Source organism: Ambystoma mexicanum, chromosome 2p (genome assembly GCF_040938575.1).
Source record: "Ambystoma mexicanum isolate Mex_15411 chromosome 2p, UKY_AmexF1_1, whole genome shotgun sequence".
Classification (NCBI taxonomy): Eukaryota; Metazoa; Chordata; class Amphibia; order Caudata; family Ambystomatidae; genus Ambystoma; species Ambystoma mexicanum.
Genome location: NC_090923.1, coordinates 119,214,654 through 119,238,596, shown reverse-complemented (window position 1 = coordinate 119,238,596; position 23,943 = coordinate 119,214,654). Strand labels below are relative to the sequence as shown.

At 44.4% G+C, this 23,943-nt stretch overlaps 1 protein-coding gene across 1 annotated transcript in view; it reads right to left on the bottom strand.

The window, feature by feature from the left end:
- Positions 1 to 23,943, bottom strand: part of MGLL (monoglyceride lipase) — a 594,181-nt gene that overhangs the window by 215,110 nt on the left and 355,128 nt on the right. Inside the window, exon 5 of the mRNA XM_069643369.1 lies at positions 7,971 to 8,081. Coding sequence (XP_069499470.1) covers positions 7,971 to 8,081 — 111 coding nt within the window. The remainder of the gene's footprint in view (positions 1 to 7,970; positions 8,082 to 23,943) is intronic.

The following is a 23,943-nucleotide window of genomic DNA, read 5'->3' as shown; positions in this document are numbered from 1 at the left end:
TTCTAGGATGTTCCCAGACGTAATTCCCCTTTGCTGGCACGGGTGTGGGGAAAGGACAAACTATTGGCACATGTGGTGGACATGCGGGTAGGTCCAAACTTACTGGGCCGAAGTCCTTAGCTGGCTGAAAGAGGCAGGAGAAGGTGTGCTCCCACTGGACCCGATGTTGATACTGTTTGGCCTGCAGCATAAGGAGGACCACTGTGAAAATCTGCCGGACCTCTCACACTCCCTACTGTTGGCAGCCAGAGCGGCCCGCGCTAGAACGTGGAAGAGGCCCGCCCTCCCCACGAAGAAAGAATGGGTGATGATTGCCAAAGACATATTCCTTATGGAAAGACTTACAGCGGCATTACATGGTTCAAGCACCCAAATAGAGACAGACTGGCTGCAATTTCAAGAGGTGTTTGGCAATACATTGGCCACGTCCTGAGACCCTCAAGTGTCCTTGGCCCGGCCCAAAAACAAGCCCAGACATGGAACGAATGGCCTTGGAACTTGGAAAGCCGGTTGACCACTGGCGGAGAAAACCCGGATTGACGCTGCCCCATGCCGCATCATTCCTATAAGCAGACAGCAGTGCTCGGGATACTGTGTGGGGTGGGTGGGAGGGGTGGGGGGTTTAACAAACGCAGGGAATAATGGCTTATAGTTTGATTTGTTGAGGGCAATTGCCCAAATCTTGTAATTTGTGTACCTATGCTGTTGTTTTCAAAATCAATAAAAATGTAATAAAAAAAAAAAAATAGGGATATGCTCAATATCGTACATATTCATAACTGTTGTGCTTTTTTATGGAAACGACAGAAAGGTGGCAAATGGCCATGTTACATGATACAGATTTGGTGGTTGGCTTATCTAATTTCCCATGATTAGCTGAGACAGATACTATGTTTGGTATGGCAATTGCTAGTAAAATTATGCAGTTGTGATACATAACTATTTTTTGCCAAAAAGTTGAAAGGAGAACAAAGGATGATGACAAATAGGAATTACCATATGTTGCTTACAAACCCCTAAACTGATCCTGACTTGGAGGATGGTTTTTAGAGGAGAGAGAAGGGTAACTGTCCAATCCTAGTGGTAGGGATTATTGCAGGGTACTTCCCCAAGTTTGTAAAATTGGTGGTGTCATTACTGCTATATAAAGGGGACTGCACTAGGACAGAGGGACAGGAAACAGGAGAAAGACTGGAGGACAGGGAAAAGAGATAGACCATCAGGAAGGCTGCTGAAACTTACCCTCTGACAGCTCTAAGGAGACACCAGGGGAGATTGCATCTGGGTGGAGCTGTCTATCTCAAAGTTGACTGGGTCCTATGGTGGAGAGTGGAAGGCCATATTTGAGAGTGGAGTAACCAGACCCCTGCCCTATCTTTCCAGAGGGTCCTGAGATGCAGCTAGTTTTCCTGAACTTTAAACAGAGGCTTGCTATCTAAGTAGAACTGGGCACAGTTAAACCAAAAGGTGGGGGAGTGTGCTTGCCTTGAATCCTTTCCCTCTCTAGAGCACAGGGGGGCAACACTGTGTAGATCCTTAGCCTATGTAACCAAAAATATTAATTTAATTAACTCCCCATTTGGCAGAACACGACAGAGTGAATTCGAAATTAACAAAGCTCACTTCCCACTGTGTGCTGAAAACTATAGCCTATAATTTAATTTATAACTATATAATTTCTAACTATAACTTGTTGTCCAGTTGACCCCAATTTCTTTAAGGAAGTGGGGTGTCTTGGTTCAACCTTTTTATCCAGCTTCCCAACACAGGCCTTCCAGTAAGGGAGATCTGAAATCAAGAATTCTTTAAAGCATTTCAATTTTTCTGTCTGACTTCCCAACATAGACCAAAGCAAGGGGGTCTGAAAAACAAACCGCTAAATCACCCTGTGTTTATTTTAAACCAAATGTGTGGGCGAAATTATAATTGCCATATGTATTTTTATCAATCTTGAATTGCTACTGCTACCCTTTTAAGCTTGGAGGAAAATCAAAATCGCACAACATTACATAAGTGCCTTTGTAATTGATCAGTGTAATTATTTTGTGAAGTGAAATTTGCAGAAAGTTAGAACTGTGTCGGTGTTCTTTTTAACTCACTTTTGTGATTTATTTATGCTGAGAGAAGCTGATTTTGTTGTCCCACAGATGATATTTTCGTGCTAATTTCTATTACTGTTAATTTAAATAAATACCAATATATTTCCTGTAAAACGGTTCTTGGCTCATTGTTGGCTCAGGGGAGAGGAATCCAAGGAGTATATGTGTCTGAGATAGGGCTAAAAAATAGAATCGGTTAAATAGTTCGTTGCATAATCACTTGAGTGGGGAAGGAAGGAACTCCTCTCGTTGAGGGTTGCTTATCAATAAACCGTTACAGTACATCAGTACCGTTACAGTACATCATGTGGCCTGTATGAAATGCATTGTTAATGTATCACCTTTGCAAGCTGTGACAACAATTTGTGGCACATACATTACTGAAAAGTCGCACAGCCATCATTCCAACACAATATATTAAGGCAATTATGAAAGGGTTGCAAACCCCACAACAATAGACAGATGTCTTATGCTTAAATGTGATGCCATGCACCCCTGCGGTCATGGGTCACAGGGCAGACTTTTTACACGTTTTACAAGTTACGTAAAGTGTTGGCAATTCTGAGGTCACTATTGACCACTACATGCTAATTTTATTCCGAGTTGAAACTATCTCAGAGGTGGTGAAACCTGCGCAGACACGCCCTTTAGCCTATATGACCATTACGGATCGGGGAACAGAGCTATGCAAGGAAACTGACAGTATCTCTCCCAGCATCTGATTCTGCTGCAGACAGAGAGGCTAGGTTCCCTATAGAGTCTGCCACTTTCGAGCAAGGGATTATTATAGATTCTGCCAGTATTTGGATGAATACAAAGAGATCTCTTGTGAGGGCCACCCCATGCTGCTTGTGCATAAGGGCAGCCATTAGTGATCATTGCTGCATGCTCAAGTGTCTTTTCCACGTGGGGTGGAGACAGAGACGGACTGGTCTATCGGCCATTCAGCCACTGGCTGAATCACAATGGACTTGTGATGTTCTGGGGACAGTTTTATAAGCCACCCTGGGGCCGGTTTCAATTCATAGCAACGTTTCTTTACTTACACAAGTACAACTTAAGTTACAAAAATCCATTCCGGACCTTCTTGGGCCCGAATGGATTTTTGTAACCTAAGTTGTACTTGTGTAAGTAACATTGCTGCCTGATCGCAGCGTAGCAGCTAAGGCACAGGGATGCATTCAATAAACAATTCACACACAGTCGTCGGAGTGACAGAGAACATTCATCAAAAAAAGTTAACACTTAGTTGCTTAGTTCCCACCAGGAAAGGTCAAAGCTGGCTGACCAGGCCACCAAGTTGTGGTGAGGTTGCCCAGATCAAGGCAAGCTCTAGGGCAATGCGTTTGTCTTGAAATTAAGGCAATGCGGCGCAACACAGTACGAATCCCGCTCCCACGCTTAGAAACCACCCCGCCGGTATTAAGCGCGTTATAAATGAGCAATAAAATAAATACAATAAAAACCTCTATCCATCACATTTTAGTTTTGATGGAAAGAGGACTGGAATTAAACAAGCAAGACTTAGTCAGTGGTCATCCACGGGCACAAAGCCACTATGATGCCACTTTCCACATACATGCCCATACCTTCAGAACTGACATGCTTCTGGCGGATGTCACCCACCAGGTAAAGTGTCCACTCACCTTCCAAACTCCTTTTCTCAATGGACTCTCACAAGCACAAAACGAAATTGTGTGTTTTCATCCACATCTTCGAAAGGATGAGGGCTATGAATGCCAACACAGTATACATTCAATTCAGGTGACACTTATCTAGTCTTGTTTTAGCTTTGCATTCTGGGATTTGTAGTCCTGTTTTTATAATGGAGAACTCCAGGATGACACGTCCCTGAATGTCAAGTTAAATCCAGGACTGGACTAACAGCCTCAGAATGGAATGGATAATGTTGGCATGTATGCTTCCCAGGACATCACCTGGGCCAAATGTTGTGCCACAATGTCCGCAACCCTCTTTTCTCCCCCATATTTGAGCTGACACCTCTGGAAAACATAATCAACCATTTCTACTTCTGGGCAAATGGAGAACATGCCAAAGAGAAGACATATGGAGGCCATTTTTCTGCTTCTCTCAGTCAGAAGGCAGGCAGATATAAAAGACTTAGCTATGTTCTTGTAGGGGTGGCTGGCCTCTGCAGTCTTATAAGTTCAGGGTGGGCACAGATACGACCACATAAGGCCACATCGGTATCACATTCACTCTTGCAGAGCCGTGCATTAGATTTTACACAGGGATAGCAGGACAGCATATCAAGCCATTCCAGGTTACTAAGGGGTAATGCAGGGCTGTGTCTTGGCCCTGCTGCTGTGTATCCTGTTTATTAATAGCTAGCATCATCTTGAAGGCGGTCTACCTGGATGCATCAAAGATTGAAGAATGAGCCAAATGGCTTCTGTTGTTCGTGGACAATGCAGTCGCCATCCTCGCAAAAACTGAGATGGATTTGACAAAAATGAAGCCACATTTGTGAGTTAGTGCTCGATGCAACATATTGCAATTAATGTGGATGAATCAAAGGTCATGCTATTGGGGCAACGCAAGTGTGATAAAATGACCACTGCTGTGCAGTAGTACAGGGACAGAGAGGCCCCACACTACCACGACACCCGCAGTGAGCCCAATCACAAAGGTACTGTAGTTCACATTGCACTTCAGCTAATGGTGACAATATGGTAGAATGTTCTCAGGGCGAGGGAGGGATTCGTTGGTTATTGACACATTGGTAAATGAGTAAATTGATATGAGTTTGAAATATGTGTCTTGGTTTAGTTTACATTTTTAGGGAGAAAAAATGTATGATCCGAAATTAACTTAACAGAGGGATAGCTGATAGGTTTCTTACCGGAGAACAACAACACTGCACTCCCTAAAATTGCTAAATTGCTGCCATCGGTCAGTAGAGCGCCAGTTTTGAGGGTTATTTGCGAATGGAAAACAGTGCACTTAGTGCACCCTCGCTTTGAGGTACTTACAGCCCTCCAGGCTACAAACTGTGCCCATGTCTCTGACTAGTCCTTAGATTAGGAGTGAGGGAAGCATCATGTAATCTTGCGGGTATAAAAGCATTCACATTTGATTAAATGTGTAATTCAAAATCTGTTAGTCGAGAAAGGGCCATGACACTGCCAGTAAGTCAGTGTGTGTCTCCCTGCACCATCATTTCCTGAAAACAAGCTTGTTCTTCCTAGTCCTGGAATCTGGAAATTAATCTCTATAGAAGGTGAAAGTAGGAGAGGGGGGTCTCACCAGGAGCAGGCAGCACTGAAAGCCCAGTTCAGAGAACTCACGGTGGAGACAGCCTGCACTTCACAAATTGGAATCCTGTACAAGCCCATGTGGCCTTTCATCTTTCTGAGGTGACTCAAACACTGCCACTATTCATTGGAATAACACCTGCAGCAGCAATTAAAATCAGGAGTAATCAGGTGAGAGTATAAAGCACACTATATCAAAATGCAGATTATATGACACGTGGAAATGGGAGCCCGAATGCAGCTGTTTGGTGTGGTCAGATGTATGCATTCTGCGTGCTGTGTTGGTTTTCTCACTGCCCTGCCGGATCGCTGCAGTATCAAGACTCATTTTATTGTGGAATAGTTATAGTTTACATGTTGTGTAGATTTCTGGAATGTTACATTGTGCACTACTAGCTGATCACTATGAAGCTGTGTGGTGTGGTCAGATGTATGCATTCTGCGTGCTGTGTTGATTTTCTTACTGCCCTGCAGGAATGCAGCAGTGTACTCATTTAATTGTGGAATAGTTACAGTTTACATGTCATGTAGATAGATATAGTTTACATGTCTTGTAGATTTCTGGAATGTTAAGTTGTGCACTACTAGCTAATCACTATGCAGCTGTGTGATGTGGTATGATGTATGCATTCTGTGTGCTGTGTTGGTTTTCTCACTTCCCTGCAGGAATGCTGCAGTATCAAGACTCATTTAATTGTGGAATAGTTATAGTTACATGTTGTGTAGATAGATATAGTTCACATGTCGTGTAGATTTCTAGAATGTTAATGTTACGTTGTGCACTACTAGCTAATCACTATGCTGCTGTGTGGTGTGGTCAGATGTATGCATTCTGAGTGCTGTGTTGGTTTTCCCACTGCACTGTAGGAATGCTGCAGTATCAAGACTCATTTAAAGGTGGTATAGTTATAGTTTACATGTCGTGCAGATTTCTGGAATGTTAAGTTGTGCACTACTAGCTAATCACTATGCAGCTGTGTGGTGTGGTCAGATGTATGCATTCTGTGTGCTGTGTTGGTTTTCTCACTTCCCTGCAGGAATGCTGCAGTATCAAGACTCATTTAATTGTGGAATAGTTATAGTTACATGTTGTGTAGATAGATATAGTTTACATGCCGTGTAGATTTCTGGAATGTTACGTTGTGCACTACTAGCTAATCACTATGCAGCTGTGTGGTGTGGTCAGATGTATGCATTCTGCGTGCTGTGTTGGTTTTCTCACTACACTGTAGGAATGCTGCAGTATCAAGACTCATTTAACGGTGGTATAGTTATAGTTTACATGTCGTGAAGATTTCTGGAATGTTACGTTGTGCACTACTAGCTAATCACTATGCAGCTGTGTGGTGTGGTCAGATGTATGCATTCTGCGCGCTGTGTTGGTTTTCTCACTGCACTGTAGGAATGCTGCAGTATCAAGACTAATTTAAGGGTGGTATAGTTATAGTTTACATGTCGTGTAGATTTCTGGAATGTTAAGTTGTGCACTACTAGCTAATCACTATGCAGCTGTGTGGTGTGGTCAGGTGTATGCATTCTGCGTGCTATGTTGGTTTTCTCACTGCACTGTAGGAATGCTGCAGTATCAAGACTCATTTAACGGTGGTATAGTTATAGTTTACATGACGTGAAGATTTCTGGAATGTTACGTTGTGCACTACTAGCTAATCACTATGCAGCTGTGTGGTGTGGTCAGATGTATGCATTCTGCGTGCTGTGTTGGTTTTCTCACTGCACTGTAGGAATGCTGCAGTATCAAGACTCATTTAACGGTGGTATAGTTATAGTTTACATGTCGTGAAGATTTCTGGAATGTTACATTGTGCACTACTAGCTAATCACTATGCAGCTGTGTGGTGTGGTCAGATGTATGCATTCTGCGTGCTGTGTTGGTTTTCTCACTGTACTGTAGGAATGCTACAGTATCAAGACCCCTTTAATTGTGGAATAGTTATAGTTTACATGCCGTGTAGATAGATATAGTTTACATGTCGTGAAGATTTCTGGAATGTTACGTTGTGCACTACTAGCTAATCACTATGCAGCTGTGTGGTGTGGTCAGATGTATGCATTCTGCGTGCTGTGTTGGTTTTCTTACTGCACTGTAGGAATGCTGCAGTATCAAGACTCATTTAACGGTGGTATAGTTATAGTTTACATGTCGTGAAGATTTCTGGAATGTTAAGTTGGGCACTACCGGCTCTTTACTCTGCAGCCACGGGGATAGCACCTGTAGCTTTTTCTGTAAAGGCGTGAATTGACGCGATTCAGGGATGACGGTTTGAGGACCACTTTTTTTTACGCGAGGGACGGGTCACTTTTTTTTAGGTGCCCGGGTCTATTTCTTGTCCCAGTCCGACCCTATTTGGAGAATGACACGGGAACCCAGGGACCGCCTGTCACCATGCCACTTCCCAAAGAAAGTGGAAAAGGATTGAAAGCTGGCAGAGGACCACAGATGTGGATAGGGTAGGATAGGCTGGATTAAAACGGCATCATATTTCTGTACCGAAGTCTGCATGTTTGTGTTTTAGGGTTCTAATTCGGAAACAAAACTTCACAAAGTAGGACAACGCTTTTAATTTTGTGTTATTACCTTGAAAGTAGAGGCAGTGTCTGGATTCGGGAGGACCAGGGGCGATATTAACACCAGTCCAGAAAAGTCGCACGGTCTTTCCGCAGCTGTGAGGATCGAGATGGCCCCTCCCTGCAAAGAAAGGAGTGTGAAAAATAACTCTCAGCATACTTGACACTTTCGTGCACGCGCGTTTGCTTCCCAGGGACCATATCAGTCTTAAAAACGTATTGGCTGGGGAAATAGCGCCGTGACATAATGTCTTGTCTGAGAGAGGCAGGCAGCGTGCAGGTTACATGATATCGCCATAGCCCATCCATGGCATCGCCCCAGTCCATCCATGACATCGAGCCAGCCCATCCATGACATCTCGCCAGCCCATCCATGACATGCCTCAGCCTATCCATGACATCACCCTAGCCCATCCATTATAATGCCTCAGCTCGTCCATGACATCGCCCAAGCCCATCCATGACATCGCCCCAGCCCATCCACATCCCCCAAGCCCATCCATGAGATCGCCGCAGCCCATCCATGACATCCCCCTAGCCCATCCATGAAAACCCCCCTCTGCCCATCCATGACATCGCCCCAGCCCATCCATGACATCCCCCTAGCCCATCCATGAAAACCCCCCTCTGCCCATCCATGACATCGCCCCAGCCCATCCATGACATCCCCCTAGCCCATCCATGAAACCCCCCTCTGCCCATCCATGACATCGCCCCAGCCCATCCATGACATCCCCCTAGCCCATCCATGAAAACCCCCCTCTGCCCATCCATGACATCGCCCCAGCCCATCCATGACATCCCCCTAGCCCATCCATAAAAACCCCCCTCAGCCCATCCATGACATCGCCCTAGCCCATCCATGACATCCCCCTAGCCCATTCATGAAAACCCCCCTCTGCCCATCCATGACATCGCCCCAGCCCATCCATGAAAACCCCCCTCTGCCCATCCATGACATCGCCCTAGCCCATCCACGACATCGCCCCAGCCCATCCATGACATCCCCCTAGCCCATCCATGAAAACCCCCCTCTGCCCATCCATGACATCGCCCCAGCCCATCCATGGCATCCCCATAGACCATCCATGACATCGCCCCAGTCCATCCATGACATTCCACCCATGACATCCCGCCAGCACACCCATGACATCGCCCCAGCCCATCCAGCCCAACCATGACATTGCCCCAGTCCATCCATGACATCCCACCCATGACATCCCGCCAGCACATCCATGACATCGCCCCAGCTCATCCATGACATCCCACCCATGACATCCCGCCAGCACACCCATGACATCGCCCCAGCCCATCCAAAAAAAGGGCTATATTGATTTGCCCACACAGTACTACTAGTAAACAGTTTGGTTGATCTGAAATTATCACTGCTGTCAAATATACATATGTGTGGGCTTTCTTATAATGTGGGACACCCCATACCCCTCTTCCATTCCCCAACAGCCCCCATCCCCTCTTTCCTTATACCCTGGCTTCCCCTCTTTCTTTCTCTTTGTCTCCCTTCCACTCTCCTCCACGCTCTCCTTCTCTCTCTGTGTACAACATTTCTGTGATCTGGCACTTGTTCTCTTGTTCCCTTGTTCTCTATCAAAATATTGTAGGGAAAACAATTTCAAACCAGTGTAGGATGGCAATTTACTTACCGCTGTATTTGAAAGCCCGACTTATGGCGCTGACAACCAGTGTAGGTGAACTCGTGACTAATAGCAATGAGAAGTACTCTATTTGACGAGTACTCTATTTGAGAGTAGGACTAATGACAATGACGAGCACTCTATTTGATGAGTACTCTATTTGAAAGCAGAACTAATGGCAATGACGAGTACTCTGCAAGTAGGACTAATAGCAATGCAAAGTACTCTATTTGAAAGTAGGACTAATAGCAATGAGAACTACTCTATTGAAAGTACTCTATTTGAAAGTAAAACTAATGGCAATGACGAGTACTCTATTTGAAAGTAGGACTAATGGCAATGAGAAGTACTCTATTTGAAAGTAGGACTAATGGCAATGACGAGTACTCTAATTAAAAGTAGGACTAATGGCAATGAGAAGTACTCTATTTGACGAGTACTCTATTTGAAAGCAGAACTAATGGCAATGACGAGTGAGTACTCTTTAAGTAGGACTAATGGCAATGCGAAGTACTCTATTTGAAAGTAGGACTAATAGCAATAAGAACTACTCTATTGAAAGTACTCTATTTGAAAGTAAAACCAATGGCAATGACGAGTACTCTATTTGAAAGTAGGACTAATGGCAATGACGAGTACTCTGATTAAAAGTAGGACTAATGGCAATGAGAAGTACTCTATTAAATAGTAGGACTAATGGCAATGACGAGCACTCTATTTGACGAGCACTCTATTCGAAAGCAGAACTAATGGCAAAGACGAGTACTCTGTAAGTAGGACTAATGGCAATGTGAAATACTCTATTTGAAAGTAGGACTAATAGCAATGACAAGTACTCTATTTTAAAGTAGGACTAATGGCAATGAGAAGTACTCTATTTGAAAGTAGGACTAATGGCTATGAGAAGTACTCTATTTGAAAGTAGGACTAATGGCAATGCGAAGTACTCTATTTGAAAGTAGGACTAATAGCAATGACAAGTACTCTATTTGAAAGTAGGACTAATGGCAATGAGAAGTACTCTATTTGAAAGTAGGACTAATGGCAATGAGAAGTACTCTATTTGAAAGTAGGACCAGTGGCAATGAGAAGTACTCAATTTAAAAGTAGGACTAATAGCAATGACGAGTACTCTATTTGAAAGTAGGACTAATGGTAATGACGAGTACTGCTTTAGAAAGCACGACCAATAGATTTGAAAAGTAGTGATTACTAACGGTGATTACTATTATTGTATTTGAAACCACTTTGAGCCTATCTTTCAGTTTTACATATTTTGCGAAAAATGGCCCAATTTAATGTGAACTACACTTAACAGTTGACAAATGGTTTCTTTGCAGCCTGCATTTCTTTCTAAATGGCTGCAAACAATGATGGCTGATTTGAAAGAAGTCAGTATCTTGTTTGCTGCTCATCAGTTGACACCTTGTGCCGATGTAAGCATCCCTATGCCTCTTTCTGCAAATCATTTTCATTCAGTTTTAGAATTGCAGAGAAACGGACATGTTTCTTCAAACCTACGGCACCTAATTAAAGTGTGATGTTGATGTTTGAAGAGCATAGGAAAAGCCAAGAGATGCTGCAGATAAGCTAATACAACAGATGCATAGACACTGAGTAATATGCTGAGCATCCTAGTCATGTATTATGCTGAGCATCCTAGTCATGTATTATGCTGCGCATCCTAGTCATGTATTATGCTGAGCATCCTAGTCATGTATTATGCTGCGCATCCAAGTCATGTATTATGCTGAGCATCCTAGTCATGTATTATGCTGAGCATCTGAGCATCCTACTCATGTATTATGCTGAGCATCCTAGTCATGTATTATGCTGCACATCCTAGTCATGTATTATGCTGAGCATCCTAGTCATGTATTATGCTGAGCATCCATGTCATGTATTATGCTGAGCATCCTAGTCATGTATTATGCTGAGCATCCAAGTCATGTATTATGCTGAGCATCCTAGTCATGTATTATGCTGCGCATCCTAGTCATGTATTATGCTGCGCATCCAAGTCATGTATTATGCTGAGCATCCTAGTCATGTATTATGCTGAGCATCCAAGTCATGTATTATGCTGAGCATCTGAGCATCCTAGTCATGTATTATGCTGCGCATCCAAGTCATGTATTATGCTGAGCATCCTAGTCATGTATTATGCTGATCATCCTAGTCATGTATTATGCTGAGCATCTGAGCATCCTAGTCATGTATTATGCTGAGCATCCAAGTAATGTATTATGCTGAGCATCCTACTCATGTATTATGCTGAGCATCCTAGTCATGTATTATGCTGCACATCCTAGTCATGTATTATGCTGAGCATCCTAGTCATGTATTATGCTGAGCATCCTAGTCATGTATTATGCTGCGCATCCTAGTCATCTATTATGCTGAGCATCCAAGTCATGTATTATGCTGCGCATCCTAGTCATGTGTTATGCTGAGCATCCAAGTCATGTATTATGCTGAGCATCCTAGTCATGTATTATGCTGAGCATCCTAGTCATGTATTATGCTGCGGATCCTATACAAATTATGAAGTTTATGATACATAATTAGGTTTTGCCAAAAAGTTGAAAGGAAAACAAAGGGCAATTACAAATGGGAATTGCCATATGTTGCTTGAGACCCCTAAACGAATCCTGATTTGGAGGCTGCGTTTGGGAGGAGAGAGAAGGGTGACTGTCCAATCCTAGTAGCAGGAATTATTGTAGGGTACTTCCTCAAGATTGTAAAATTGGTGGTGTCATCGCTGCTGTATAAGGGGGACTGCACTAGGACTGGAGACACAGAAATACAGACATGAACAGGCAGACAAGAGACAGACCATCAGGAAGGCTGCTGAAACTTACCATCTGACAGCTGCAAGGAGACACCAAAGGAGATTGCTGAGAGTGCTTCTCGGTGGAGCTCTCTATCTCTAGGAAGGCCTCAAAGCTGGCTGGGCCTTATGGTGGACAGTGGGAGGCCATCTTTGAGTGTGGAGTGACCAGACCCCTGCCCTATCTTTCCAGAGTGTCCTGAGGTGCAGCTGGCTTTCCTGAACCTTAAACAGAGGCTTGCTATGTAAGTAGAACTGAGCCCTGGGAAACCAAAATGTGGGGCAGTCTGCTTGCCTTGAATCCCTTATCTGTATAGTGGGCGGGGAGGGGAGGGCGAAACTGTGTAGATCCTTAGCCTATTTAACCAAAAACATTAATTTAATTAATTCCCCATTTGGCAGAACACTACGGGTTGAATTTTTTTAAAATTCAAAATGAACAAAGCTCACTTCCCAGTGTGTGCCGAAACTATAGCCTATAAATGAATTGCTCAATCCTTGTTGTCCAGCTGACCTCGACTTCTTTAAGGAAGAGGGATGGCTTTGTTCTTAAATCCATCCAACCTTTTTATCCAGCTTCCCAAACACAGGCCTTTCAGTAAGGCGGGGTCTGAAATTCAAAATTCCCCAAATCATTCAAATTTTTCTGTCTGACTTCCCAACATAGACCAAAGCAAGGGGGGTCTGAAAAACAAACTGCTAAATCACCCCGTGTTTATTTTAAACCAAAAGTGTGGGCGAAATCATAATTGCCATATGTATTTGAACCAATCTTAAAATCCTACTGCTAGCCTTTTAAGCCGGCGGGAAAATCAAAATCGCACAACATCGCATGATAATTGCCTTTGTAATTGATCAGTGTAATTATTTTGTGAAGTGAAATTTGCAGAAAGTGAAGAATTGCGATTGTGTTCATTTCAACTCACATTTGTGATTTATTAATGCTGAGAGAAGTTGACTGTGTTGTGCCACAGATAAAGTAGTGTTTGACATTGTCGTGCTAATTTCTATTACTTTTTCACCAGCCTGGTTCTTGGTTCAATGTTAGCTTAGGGGAGAGTGATCCAAGGGGCATGCTAGGTGTCTTAGATAGGGCTAAAGAAAGGAATCTGTTAAACAGTTTGTTGCATAACCACTTGAGTGGGGAGGGCAGGATCTCCCCGTGTTGAGGGTGGCTTCTCAATAAACCATTACAGTAAGTAGCAGAAGTACAATGCCCTCATTAGCAAGAAAAATATATCAATAGGTACCTCAATAATTGGATCCAGTAACAAAATTAAATAGAGCACCTAGAAATTGAAAAAGAAAAAAACAAACTCAATACGAGTGCTCTACTCTGTAATGTGTTAGTAACCAGTCAAATGAAAGATAATCAAATCATAAAATACTCATGAGCTTACCAAAATGGCATAGACTTATGGACTTCAAACGCCCCGCCACGGTGGAAAGTTAACTTGACAGCAAAGATGGCTGGTTTTTATTTAGATGGGTAACCATGTAAAGAGCTTAACGCGTCACCATAGGACGCCATCAGGTGTAAACAAGGCTTGAAAATGGCCACATCAAGTACATGATGCTGTAAGGATGTCATAATAAAGAGAATAGACGGAAAGTGTATCAATTAAGTCACTTTTCATAGAAGTGCACACAAAGCAGCCATCTAAGTAGTAAATACCGTGCTGCAAAATCCCCAAAATAAAATAAGTTTAATTGTCATGTGCGCCCACGAATTGATCTTTCTTCTACTGTACCACAGGAGGGATCCCACATCTGGGCTACCTCTGCCCATCAAGTATCGCTTCCAGCCTATAGCCTTCTATTGGATAGGCTACCTAGTGTTCTGTCTATATCCTTCCTTCGAATAGGCCGCTTAGAGTTCAGCCTATAACCTTCCATCAGATAGGCCACCTAGAGTTCTGCCTATAACCTTCCATTGTATAGGCCGCCTAGAGTTTAGCCTATAACCTTCCATTGGATAGGCCACCTTGAGTTCAGCCTATAGCCTTCGATCAGATAGGCCACCTGAACCTAGAGTTCAGGTGTCCACCACAGTGTCATCCCGAGCTACAGACAATAGCTTTCATAAGCCACAGCAAAGCCTTTATATAGGTCTAACTTCCGCAACAGAACCCTTGGAGGTTAGTGCATTGTATCTTATATTTCAATATGCTTGCATGCAATTAATAACAAAAGGGGAAAAACCTTTAGGAAGACTTTCTGCAAATCTGGAATTTCTTATGCTCCAAAATACGTCCCCAATGTTGAAATGCTAATGAGAATAAACATAAGATGAGTGAATTGTGAAAAGAAGGGTATTACCCATGGATTTATCATGGGGGCGGGCAGTTATGGTGGCTTACTTAGTCTGATGACGAAAGACTACTTGATGATTGACGAGGCAGCAAGCAAGCTTCAATGCAAGGTGTGTCATTCTCCATGCTGCTGACACTGACAGCTTGATGTTGATTTTTGGTTTTGCTTTAGTCACCCAGAGTGGGACGGGTATGCCCAGACATGGGTCCCAAGCCTATTGGGCCTGAAGACCCAACCCACTTCAAACTGATGACGCTCGACAAGACAGAAACATGCCTGGGGATACTTGTGGTCTTGTGCAAAAAGAGATTGGACCTTGCATTTCGGGCTGGACCGCCCCTTTTGGGGTGGGACCAAGTCTGACTTGCATATAGTCTTTCCCTGTCTGTAATGGCTTGGCAGGGTGGGAAACGTTGGTCTGGAGGGTTGCCCAGAGCTGTGCCTAGGGTTATGATTTATTCAAAACCTTCCAGCCATCAACATTTGGTTTTGCATTCCTCATATATGCAGATGAGTTGCACATTACCTGAGAAAGGACATGTCGCAATGCCAACTAAAATGACATGCCTACCACACTAGCAACACATTCACTAGATGGTAGGCCTCTTTGTAGATCCACACTCTGTCGCTCTGTAAACTTTGGTCTAGCTAACTACCCAAAAATGACATGATTACCTTGAATGAAATACACCAAAATATCAGAATAAGACTCCTCTAGCCATTTATAGCAGAGGCTGTTTCACTATATTATATGACGTTTTAAGAATAGTAGGACATGTTTATGGTGTTTTTTATTGTGTTAGTATTGTTTGATTTTAAATTTCTACATCATTTTGTTTAATACTTTTTTTAATATGATCATTTACAACAATGTGATGAATTTTGATGTGTTTTATCATTGTATGATATTTTATGGGTGTTTCACCCACAATATGCAGAAGAACACCACTCACTCACCATTTTGAATATTTGTACCTTGTAAACGATGAGATGTGTTTGTCCACTTATCCACCTCGTAGGACAAAAAGGTGCCTGGGTGCTCCGAAAGGGGTGAGAATGTGGACATCTCCATGTGCCCACGTATTCATCACGTTGATGGACGGAAGGTTCATTACTGAATAACCGCTGTGCCATGTGCGTAGACATCCCTCAAACAGCGATGCACATATATGCTTGAAATATGTGCGATCAACATAAACAGGGTATTCCTGAAATACTGCATGCCTGTCGTGGCTTGAAAGTAGTAATCCGTCCGGGCACCTCCAAATGTTTTAGGGGTAATTACTAAAGGTGGCATTCTGAAAGGGAATACCGCTACAGGTACCGTGGTGGCAGAGAAGGGAAGAGCTGGATCTTGCTAGAAAGTTAAAGGACCAAAGCATTCATTTTCCTTTTCTTTTCTAGTCTTTCCTTTTCCCCTTTTCCCGATTCCTTCTGTCTAATTGCATTGCTTATGTGAAATGTGGATGTGCTTCTTTTCTGTATTAAGATCATAAATTGCCCACACAAAAAAAGGACTGCTTAGGCATAAAGGGGGACTCCTTCCTAATATTCCCAATAGAGTGAACTTCCGGGAAGGGCAACTGGGTTGGCTTGGCTATGCCATGTGTGGTTTAGCTGAACTGGTCAAGTCTACCAATAGGGCGTACAACTTCCGGGAATGGCTACTGAGTTGCACTGTTCCATGTGTGGCTTAGCTGAACGGGCCTAGTCTACCAATAGGGCGTACGACTTCCGGGAATGGCTACTGGGTTCCACTGTGCCATGGGTGGCTTAGCTGAACTGGTCAAGTCTACCAATAGGGTGTACAACTTCCAGGAATGGCTACTGAGTTGCACTGTGCCATGTGTGGCTTAGCTGAACGGGCCTAGTCTATCATTAGGGCGTACGACTTCCGGGAATGACTACTGAGTTGCACTGTGCCATGTGTGGCTTAGATGAACGGGTCAAGTCTACCAATAGGGCGTACAACTTCCGGCAATGGCTACTGAGTTGCACTGTGCCATGTTTGGCTTAGCTGAACGGGCCTAGTCTACCAATAGGGCGTACGACTTCCGGGAATGGCTACTGGGTTCCACTGTGCCATGTGTGGCTTAGCTGAACTGGTCAAGTCTACCAATAGGGCATACGACTTCCGGGAATTGCTACTGAGTTGCACTGTGCCATGTGTGGCTTAGCTGAACGGGTCAAGTCTACCAATAGGGCGTACAACTTCCGGGAATGGCTACTGAGTTGTACTGTGCCATGTGTGGCTTAGCTGAACGGGCTAGGTCTACCAATAGGGCGTATGACTTCTGGGAATGGCTACTGGGTTACACTGTGCCATGTGTGGCTTAGCTGAACTGGTCAAGTCTACCAATAGGGCATACGACCTCCGGGACTGGATACTGAGTTGCACTGTGCCATGTGTGGCTTAGCTGAACGGGTCAAGTCTACCATTAGGGCGTACGACTTCCGGGAATGGCTACTGAGTTGCACTGTCTCATGTGTGGTTTAGCTGAACGGGTCAAGTCTACCAATAGGTCGTACGACTTCCGGGAATGGCTACTGAGTTGCACTGTGCCATGTGTGGCTTAGCTGAACGGGTCAAGTCTACCAATAGGGCGTACGACTTCCGGGAATGGCTACTGGGTTGCCCTGTGCCATGTGTGGCTTAGCTGAACAGGTTAAGTCTACCAATATGACGTACCACCCCCGGGAATGGCTACTGGGTTGCCCTGTGCCATGTGTGGCTTAGCTGAACGGGCCTAGTCTACCAATAGGGCGTAGAAATAGCGTGCCACTTTGGATCAGGTTGTGGGTGCCTCACGTTCCAGGGCTCACGGCTTCGGCAATGATGGTATGGCACACCTACGTAGGATGCGCTTCCTACTCATCTTCAGACAATTATTTTGTTTTATTCTATTTTGGGTACTATTCATCGGTAGGGCTTACAGGGATATACATTTGATGGCTACAGGGGTGCACCCTGCTCACAATAATAGCATTTATCCTTGGTCTTCCTCTGAACCCATATGCTCTCTATGCAGACATTTGTTGGAGGAAAGGCAGTGGAGTCTGAGTTTGGAGACCAGGTCAACTCTCCATCAATCCGAAAAGGCGGCCATAGGCCAGCAATTGCACTAATGGCAAATGGCATGGATGCACAGGGTTGATGTGGCACTAGCGGACGTTCTGGAGGGGTACTTTCGAATTCGTTTTTAATTATCCCAGCTTGATTCAGAAAAAAGAGCTTTGGTCATCCTATTGATTGCACCAGAATCTGCAGGAGCTAGGGAAGTCACTTGTCCGGCCTTCGATTCCAGATCCTGTTTTACGTGTCAGGGGATACGTGAAGCATCTTTCAAAGAAGCGCAGTGATCGGAGGTGAAAGAGATGAAAACTATGGGCAAAGTCCTGCTTGTGATACTGGGTGTGAGGAGGAATTCAGCAGGGAAGGGCCATCCCCAAGCTCTTCAGAACCTATCATTGAGCCTCCTTCAAGACATTTCTCTTCTTAGCCAGATCAAGCCTATCTTAGCCTTCTTAGCCTGATCAATCTTGAGGGTGACCACAAAATATAACTTAAAGGAGCTGATGTGAGCATGCAAGGTGGGTGAGTGAATTAGCTTAGGCCTAATCAACCATAGGACAATTGAGCGGTACAACGTCCTATCATCGACACCCGTTTTTCTGACCAATTTATTCAAAATAAACGCATCAACATTTTTTGGGGGGGGGGGGGTGAGCGAAAAGGGCATATAACAGTCGTACAAAACAGGGAGCGGAGGAGTGCTTGAAAAATAATTGTAAATAATGTTTGTTGAGTTTTTTCGCAAAAATTGTTCGGAAAAACACCTGTGTCGATGATTTGATATAGAACCCAATCAAGCACCAGTATGTTAAATGGCACAAAAAAATACAGAGCCTAGAACTGATTGGTATTTATTTATTGCAGAGGTACTTACAGACAGCGTTCTTATAATCATGCATAACAATACATTTCACAAAATTGCAAGCATGAGGCTAGAATATGGGGCAGAATCATAGTACATTTTAGCATCACTGCATCGTAAAACAGGTGGCCACATCGAGAAATATTGGCTGAAAGGGCAGAGAAGGGTGCTATTCCAGGAGATGCCTGGCTCTACCAGTCCTTAGAGCAGAGTGTGTGCAGGGGGCACCAGGTTCAAATGTATTAAACAACCACATTTTGAGATTTTTTTAAGCATTGGTGTGAGGGTTCAGTTCTCACGTGGATTGGGAGTGAGTTCCAGAGTTTAGGGGCCATTACTGGGAAGCTACGTCCCCCGGCTCAGGAACATTTGAAACGTGTATGCAGAGGTGGGCGTTGCTGTTCGATCTTAGTGTTTTGGTGAGTTTGTTTGAGCTGACAGTGTTTTTGATATAGATGGGGGCCTTTTTGGCAAGGCATTTATGAGTGACACAAAGTGTTTTGAAAATGATTCTATCTTTAATGGGGAGCCAGTGGGCTTCCATCCTGGTGGCGGAAATGTGATCAGATTTTCTTAGTTCTGTGGCAGCTCGAAGAGCTTTGTTTTGAAGCAATTGTAGTTTGGCTAAGTTGGCCTTTGACGTACCTAGTAATAACACATTACAATAGTCCAGCTTTGATAGGAGGAGGCCACGAGCTAGCGTAGTGCAGTTCTGTGGCGTGAGGAATTGACGACTTAAGGCAATGAGTTTGGATGTGTAGGAGAAGGCAGATGATAGTGCATTTACATGTTTCGTCATGCTTAAGTTAGCGTCGAAGTGAGCGGCTAAAGTTTTTACCTGATTTAGGATTGGAATGGTTGTTCCATCGATAGTGATTGTAGAATAGTCTGAATGTAGGGCGTTGATTTTTGCAGGGGAGCCTACGATGAGGATCTCCGTTTTCTCATAGTTAAGGCAGAGACTGTTTACCGCCATCCAGTTCTGTATTATGGCGTATATTTTATTGATCATGATGGTGTCCGGATCGTAGATCCCTGATAAAGGGATTAGGATCTGAGTGGCATAAGCAAAGTTGGTATAAATGACACCCGTGGCATCCAGTGCAGTGAAAAGTAACTTAGTGTAGGCATTATAAAGGGTGGTAGACAAGCATGAACCTTGCGGGACTCCCAATGGTACTGGGTATGGGTCAGCAACATCTTTACTTATGGAGACTCGAGATGTGCGATCTGCAAGGAAGGATTTGACACAAAGGGTGGCATTCTGCGAGAATTGGAAGTCATTGGCTGGGATGGTGCATAATTTGTCGTGATCAACTAGATCGAACACAGTGGATAGATCTAGCAATAAGAGGATGCAAAGTTTGCCCGCATCTCTTATGCGATCCATCTGAATTATTAGATCTAAAAGCGCTGTTTCGGTGCTGTGGTTCAGTCGAAAGCCTGATTGTCTTGCTCCTAGGAGGTGATCATCTTCGAGGTGGGATTGAATTTTTGAGTAGCAAATTTTATCAATACTTTTCAACAAGAATGGAACTGTAGTTATGGGACGGTAGTTTGTGGGGTCTGTAGGGTGCAGGGAGGTTTTTTTTAGAAGATGGGTCAACCAAGCTTCTTTGATGCTAGCCGGGACTGTGTTAGTGCTGAAAGATGCATTGACAAATTTGGTGATGATGGGGGTGAGCGTAGGAGCGCAGAGTTTGACTAGGTTGGCTGGGAAGCTGTCTCCATTACAGTTGGATGATTTGAGTTTAGAAATGGTGTCCAGTGCTTGTTCTTGGGATACTGGACAGAATTTGAAGTGGGAGTTGGCATTATAACTAGGACTGTCTATGCTTTTTTTTGGAAGCGATTTTCCCTTGAAGTAATTGTATTTTGGAGGCTAGTGCATTTTGTATGGTGGTACACCAAGCTTTACTTGAGTTCACTTGGGTGGGCGCTGGAGTGGGATTCTCCAGCTCTCTAAGGATTGTGAAGAGCTCTTTAGAATTGGAAGACGCGTTACTGATACAGGTGTTGAGGACATTGGCGTTATATGTAATAAGGGCCGCTTTATATATTTTATTGGCTTCTGTGAAGGCTTTTTCGGAGTCGGGTGATAATATCTTTTTGTGGATAAGTTCCAAGGATCTTTTATTGCACCTGCGTAACTCAAGTTCTTCATTGAACCAGAAGGTTGTGCGTTCGTCTGGGGGTCGAGTTTTGGTTTAAAGTGGGGCTAGTGAGTCAATGGTGGTTTTAAGGCAGTTGTAGTAAAAGTGTGCAAGGCTAGTACTCGTATTAGGAATGGTGGACAGTTCTTCCTTAAGAATAGGGGTGAGGCTATCTACTGTAAGGTTCCTCTTATTCCTAATTTCGATGGTGTCCCCTAGTGTGGACGTAGGATGAGGTATCTTGTCCAGGGGCAGTGGAAAATTGATGCAGTGGTGGTCGGTCCAATCAATTGGTGAGTTGCAGTCTATTAATACTTGAGTGTTTAGTGTGAGTACCCTGTCTCATATTCTGCCATTAGCAAGGGTGGGGGTGTTGACTAACTGGGTAAAGTTCATTTCTACTAGGGAGGCGTGGAAGGCTTTTGCTTTATGCTCTTGTTTGTCATTAAAACCTAAATTGAGATCACCTAAGATGATACATTTAGTATGAGGTTTGAGGAGGGGGGTGAGGAGGAGTGGGATAAAGTGGGGCTAGTGAGTCAATGGTGGTTTTAAGGCAGTTGTAGTAAAAGTGTGCAAGGCTAGTACTCGTATTAGGAATGGTGGACAGTTCTTCCTGATTCCGGGTGGCTATTATTATTGGGCGCTCTGTAGACGACCAGGATGTTAGTTGTTGTCTTGGGGTCTGTTGTGAGTTTAGCTAGAAGTAATTTGTAGCCCTCTAATGGGTCAAGTGGGTAGGATCTTAGTTGGAGGCTGGTTTTGGCTGTTATGGCCACTCCGCCTCCCTGCGTGTTAGTTATGTCAGCTCTGAGGATGTCAAATCCAGCTGGGATTGCCAAAGCTAGTAATGCGCCCGAAGCTTGGTGTAACCAGGTTTCAGTCACTATTAGTAGATTCAACTGTAGGTCCACAATGAGGTCATGAATCTCAATGGCATGAGCGCCAAGTGATCGTACATTAAGGAGAGAACCTTTGATGCTGAGAGGGGTTTATAGTGGGGGTGGTGAGGGGTCTTTAGGTTGTGGGCAAACTGGTTTGGATGAGATGCATTTTTCGGTCATGCAATTAGATTGTGAGCCCAGGCAAGACCCTTATGGGGTTGAGGGGTGGGTTAGCAAGAGACTGTCTTTTTGATTGTGGTTATTGTGGGTGTCTTACAGGAGGTTGTCCATTGGGTAGACAGGAGGGAGGAGTTAGGGGAGTAGGGGAAGGGAGTTAGTGTTCTTAACCTCTTTAGTCTAGTAGTACCCACAACAGGGTAGGAGGTCATGGTAACCGGTGATGTCAGACTAAGGTTGGTTGTGTGGTAGATGGAGGTAGCGGTGGAGATGGGGCGTGATATGGGGGCTTCATTGGTGGATGGATCAGCTCTGGTATTTGGGGGAGCGGCGTTGGTTCCACTGGGATGTATTGGGTTGAAATGGAGCAATGTTAGGCAGGAAAGGAGTAGGGCAAGGGTATAGGGTACTGTCTGTGACAGCCCAGTTTGGCAAGGCCTTTGCCTACTGGGGTGTAAGCGCCACCTGAGCAGTGAATGGCATCTTCTATGATGCGGAATGGCTCCATTGTAAGCCAGGTAGAGCTTTGGGTAGCATGTAGGTGGGGAGGCCACCGGTTGGTGGCCGGCAGCACTGAGCTATCTTCACTAGGAAGGTGGTCAGTACTTGCGTATTTGGTGGGCGTGGCAAACAGTTTAACATTGATAGTCTATAAGGCGGGGGCTTGACGGGGTGGACACAGCGACCTCTAGAGACTAGGCTATCAGTGTGGGGCAGGGCATCCCTGCGCAATGGGTCGTAGTGGTATTGCTCTTGCAGTCCTAACCGTCAGCAGTTTTCACAACGATATGAGCTTGGGAGGAACAGCAGGATCAGTGAATAGGTGAGGTGCCGTGTGGGCGCACACCCAATTCGTATGTACGATGTGATATGATAGGTTATTTATAATGCACTTAATACCCAGAGGTTTCTAAGCGTGGACCCCTGTGTTGTTCCTTGTCGTCTTGATTCCAAGTCGAGTACGTTCCCACTGAGCCATCCTCACGCAGACACGGATAACAACCTTTCCAGTGACTAGAAACTAGAAGCAAAGTCGTATGGCAAGTGGCAATGCCGTATCCACGTGTAAGCAAAGACACCAGCCTTTTCATTGACAAGAGGCAATGCCGTATGGGCGCAGATTGAGTCAAGTCAACATGTAAACATAGAAAATATTCCTTTCAGTGACTGTAGGCAATGACGTATGGGCGCAAGTTAAGGTAGGTTGTACATTATAATATAGAGGCAATCTCCTGTCCACGGACACCACATATCTTGTCCTTGGGCCAGACCTTGTTTTCACCTCTGTTGTAGTGATCCAGTGGGGGGAGTCTAGTTGTTTTCACAAACATCCGGCTAAAGTTAATTGAACGCAGGACCTTTAGCAAAATGATCACGCCCAGGAAAGACATGCGCAGATGTTCTTTTACTGATGCCTGAAGCAAGTTGTACTTGCCAAATTAGACAAAATGATACAGATACCAAAACAAACAATACATGCTAAGAACGTAAAACCTGGATCGCTACAGGAAATGTCAGCACCCAAAATTAAACTTAGGTTGGCAAGTTGCAGGAGACTTTTGGGAGGGTCACCCATGCATGGCCCAAGGGTTTAATTGGAAAAAGAAGTTTCCAGTCTTCTCCAACCAGAACTACTGGTCTAACAAGTTGTGAGCAATGATAATATATGAAAAGTGCAACCCAGGAATGTACCCTCAAAATATGACGCATAGTCACATGCTGATCCAATGTGAGGCATATCACACAAACAACATGGCCTACGTAATCATTATCCGATATAGGGTACTGCTACTAATAGATAGTGAAATATATGTGAAAGGTTTCTCCTGGGGGCGCTTGTGTAGCTGCGGCCCCCAGAGCCCCTATGGTTTGAGGGTGCCTGTGGCTTACAGAGGGCCCTTGATGCGGACCTCCAGTGTTATCACTGCCCTGGCTCCCCCACTAATGATAACGTGGCATTGACACGCGGAGGAGATGTTCTCTCCTTGGGCAGGATAACCCAAGCCTCAAGCTTGAAAACTGTCTAGCTGGGCATAGAT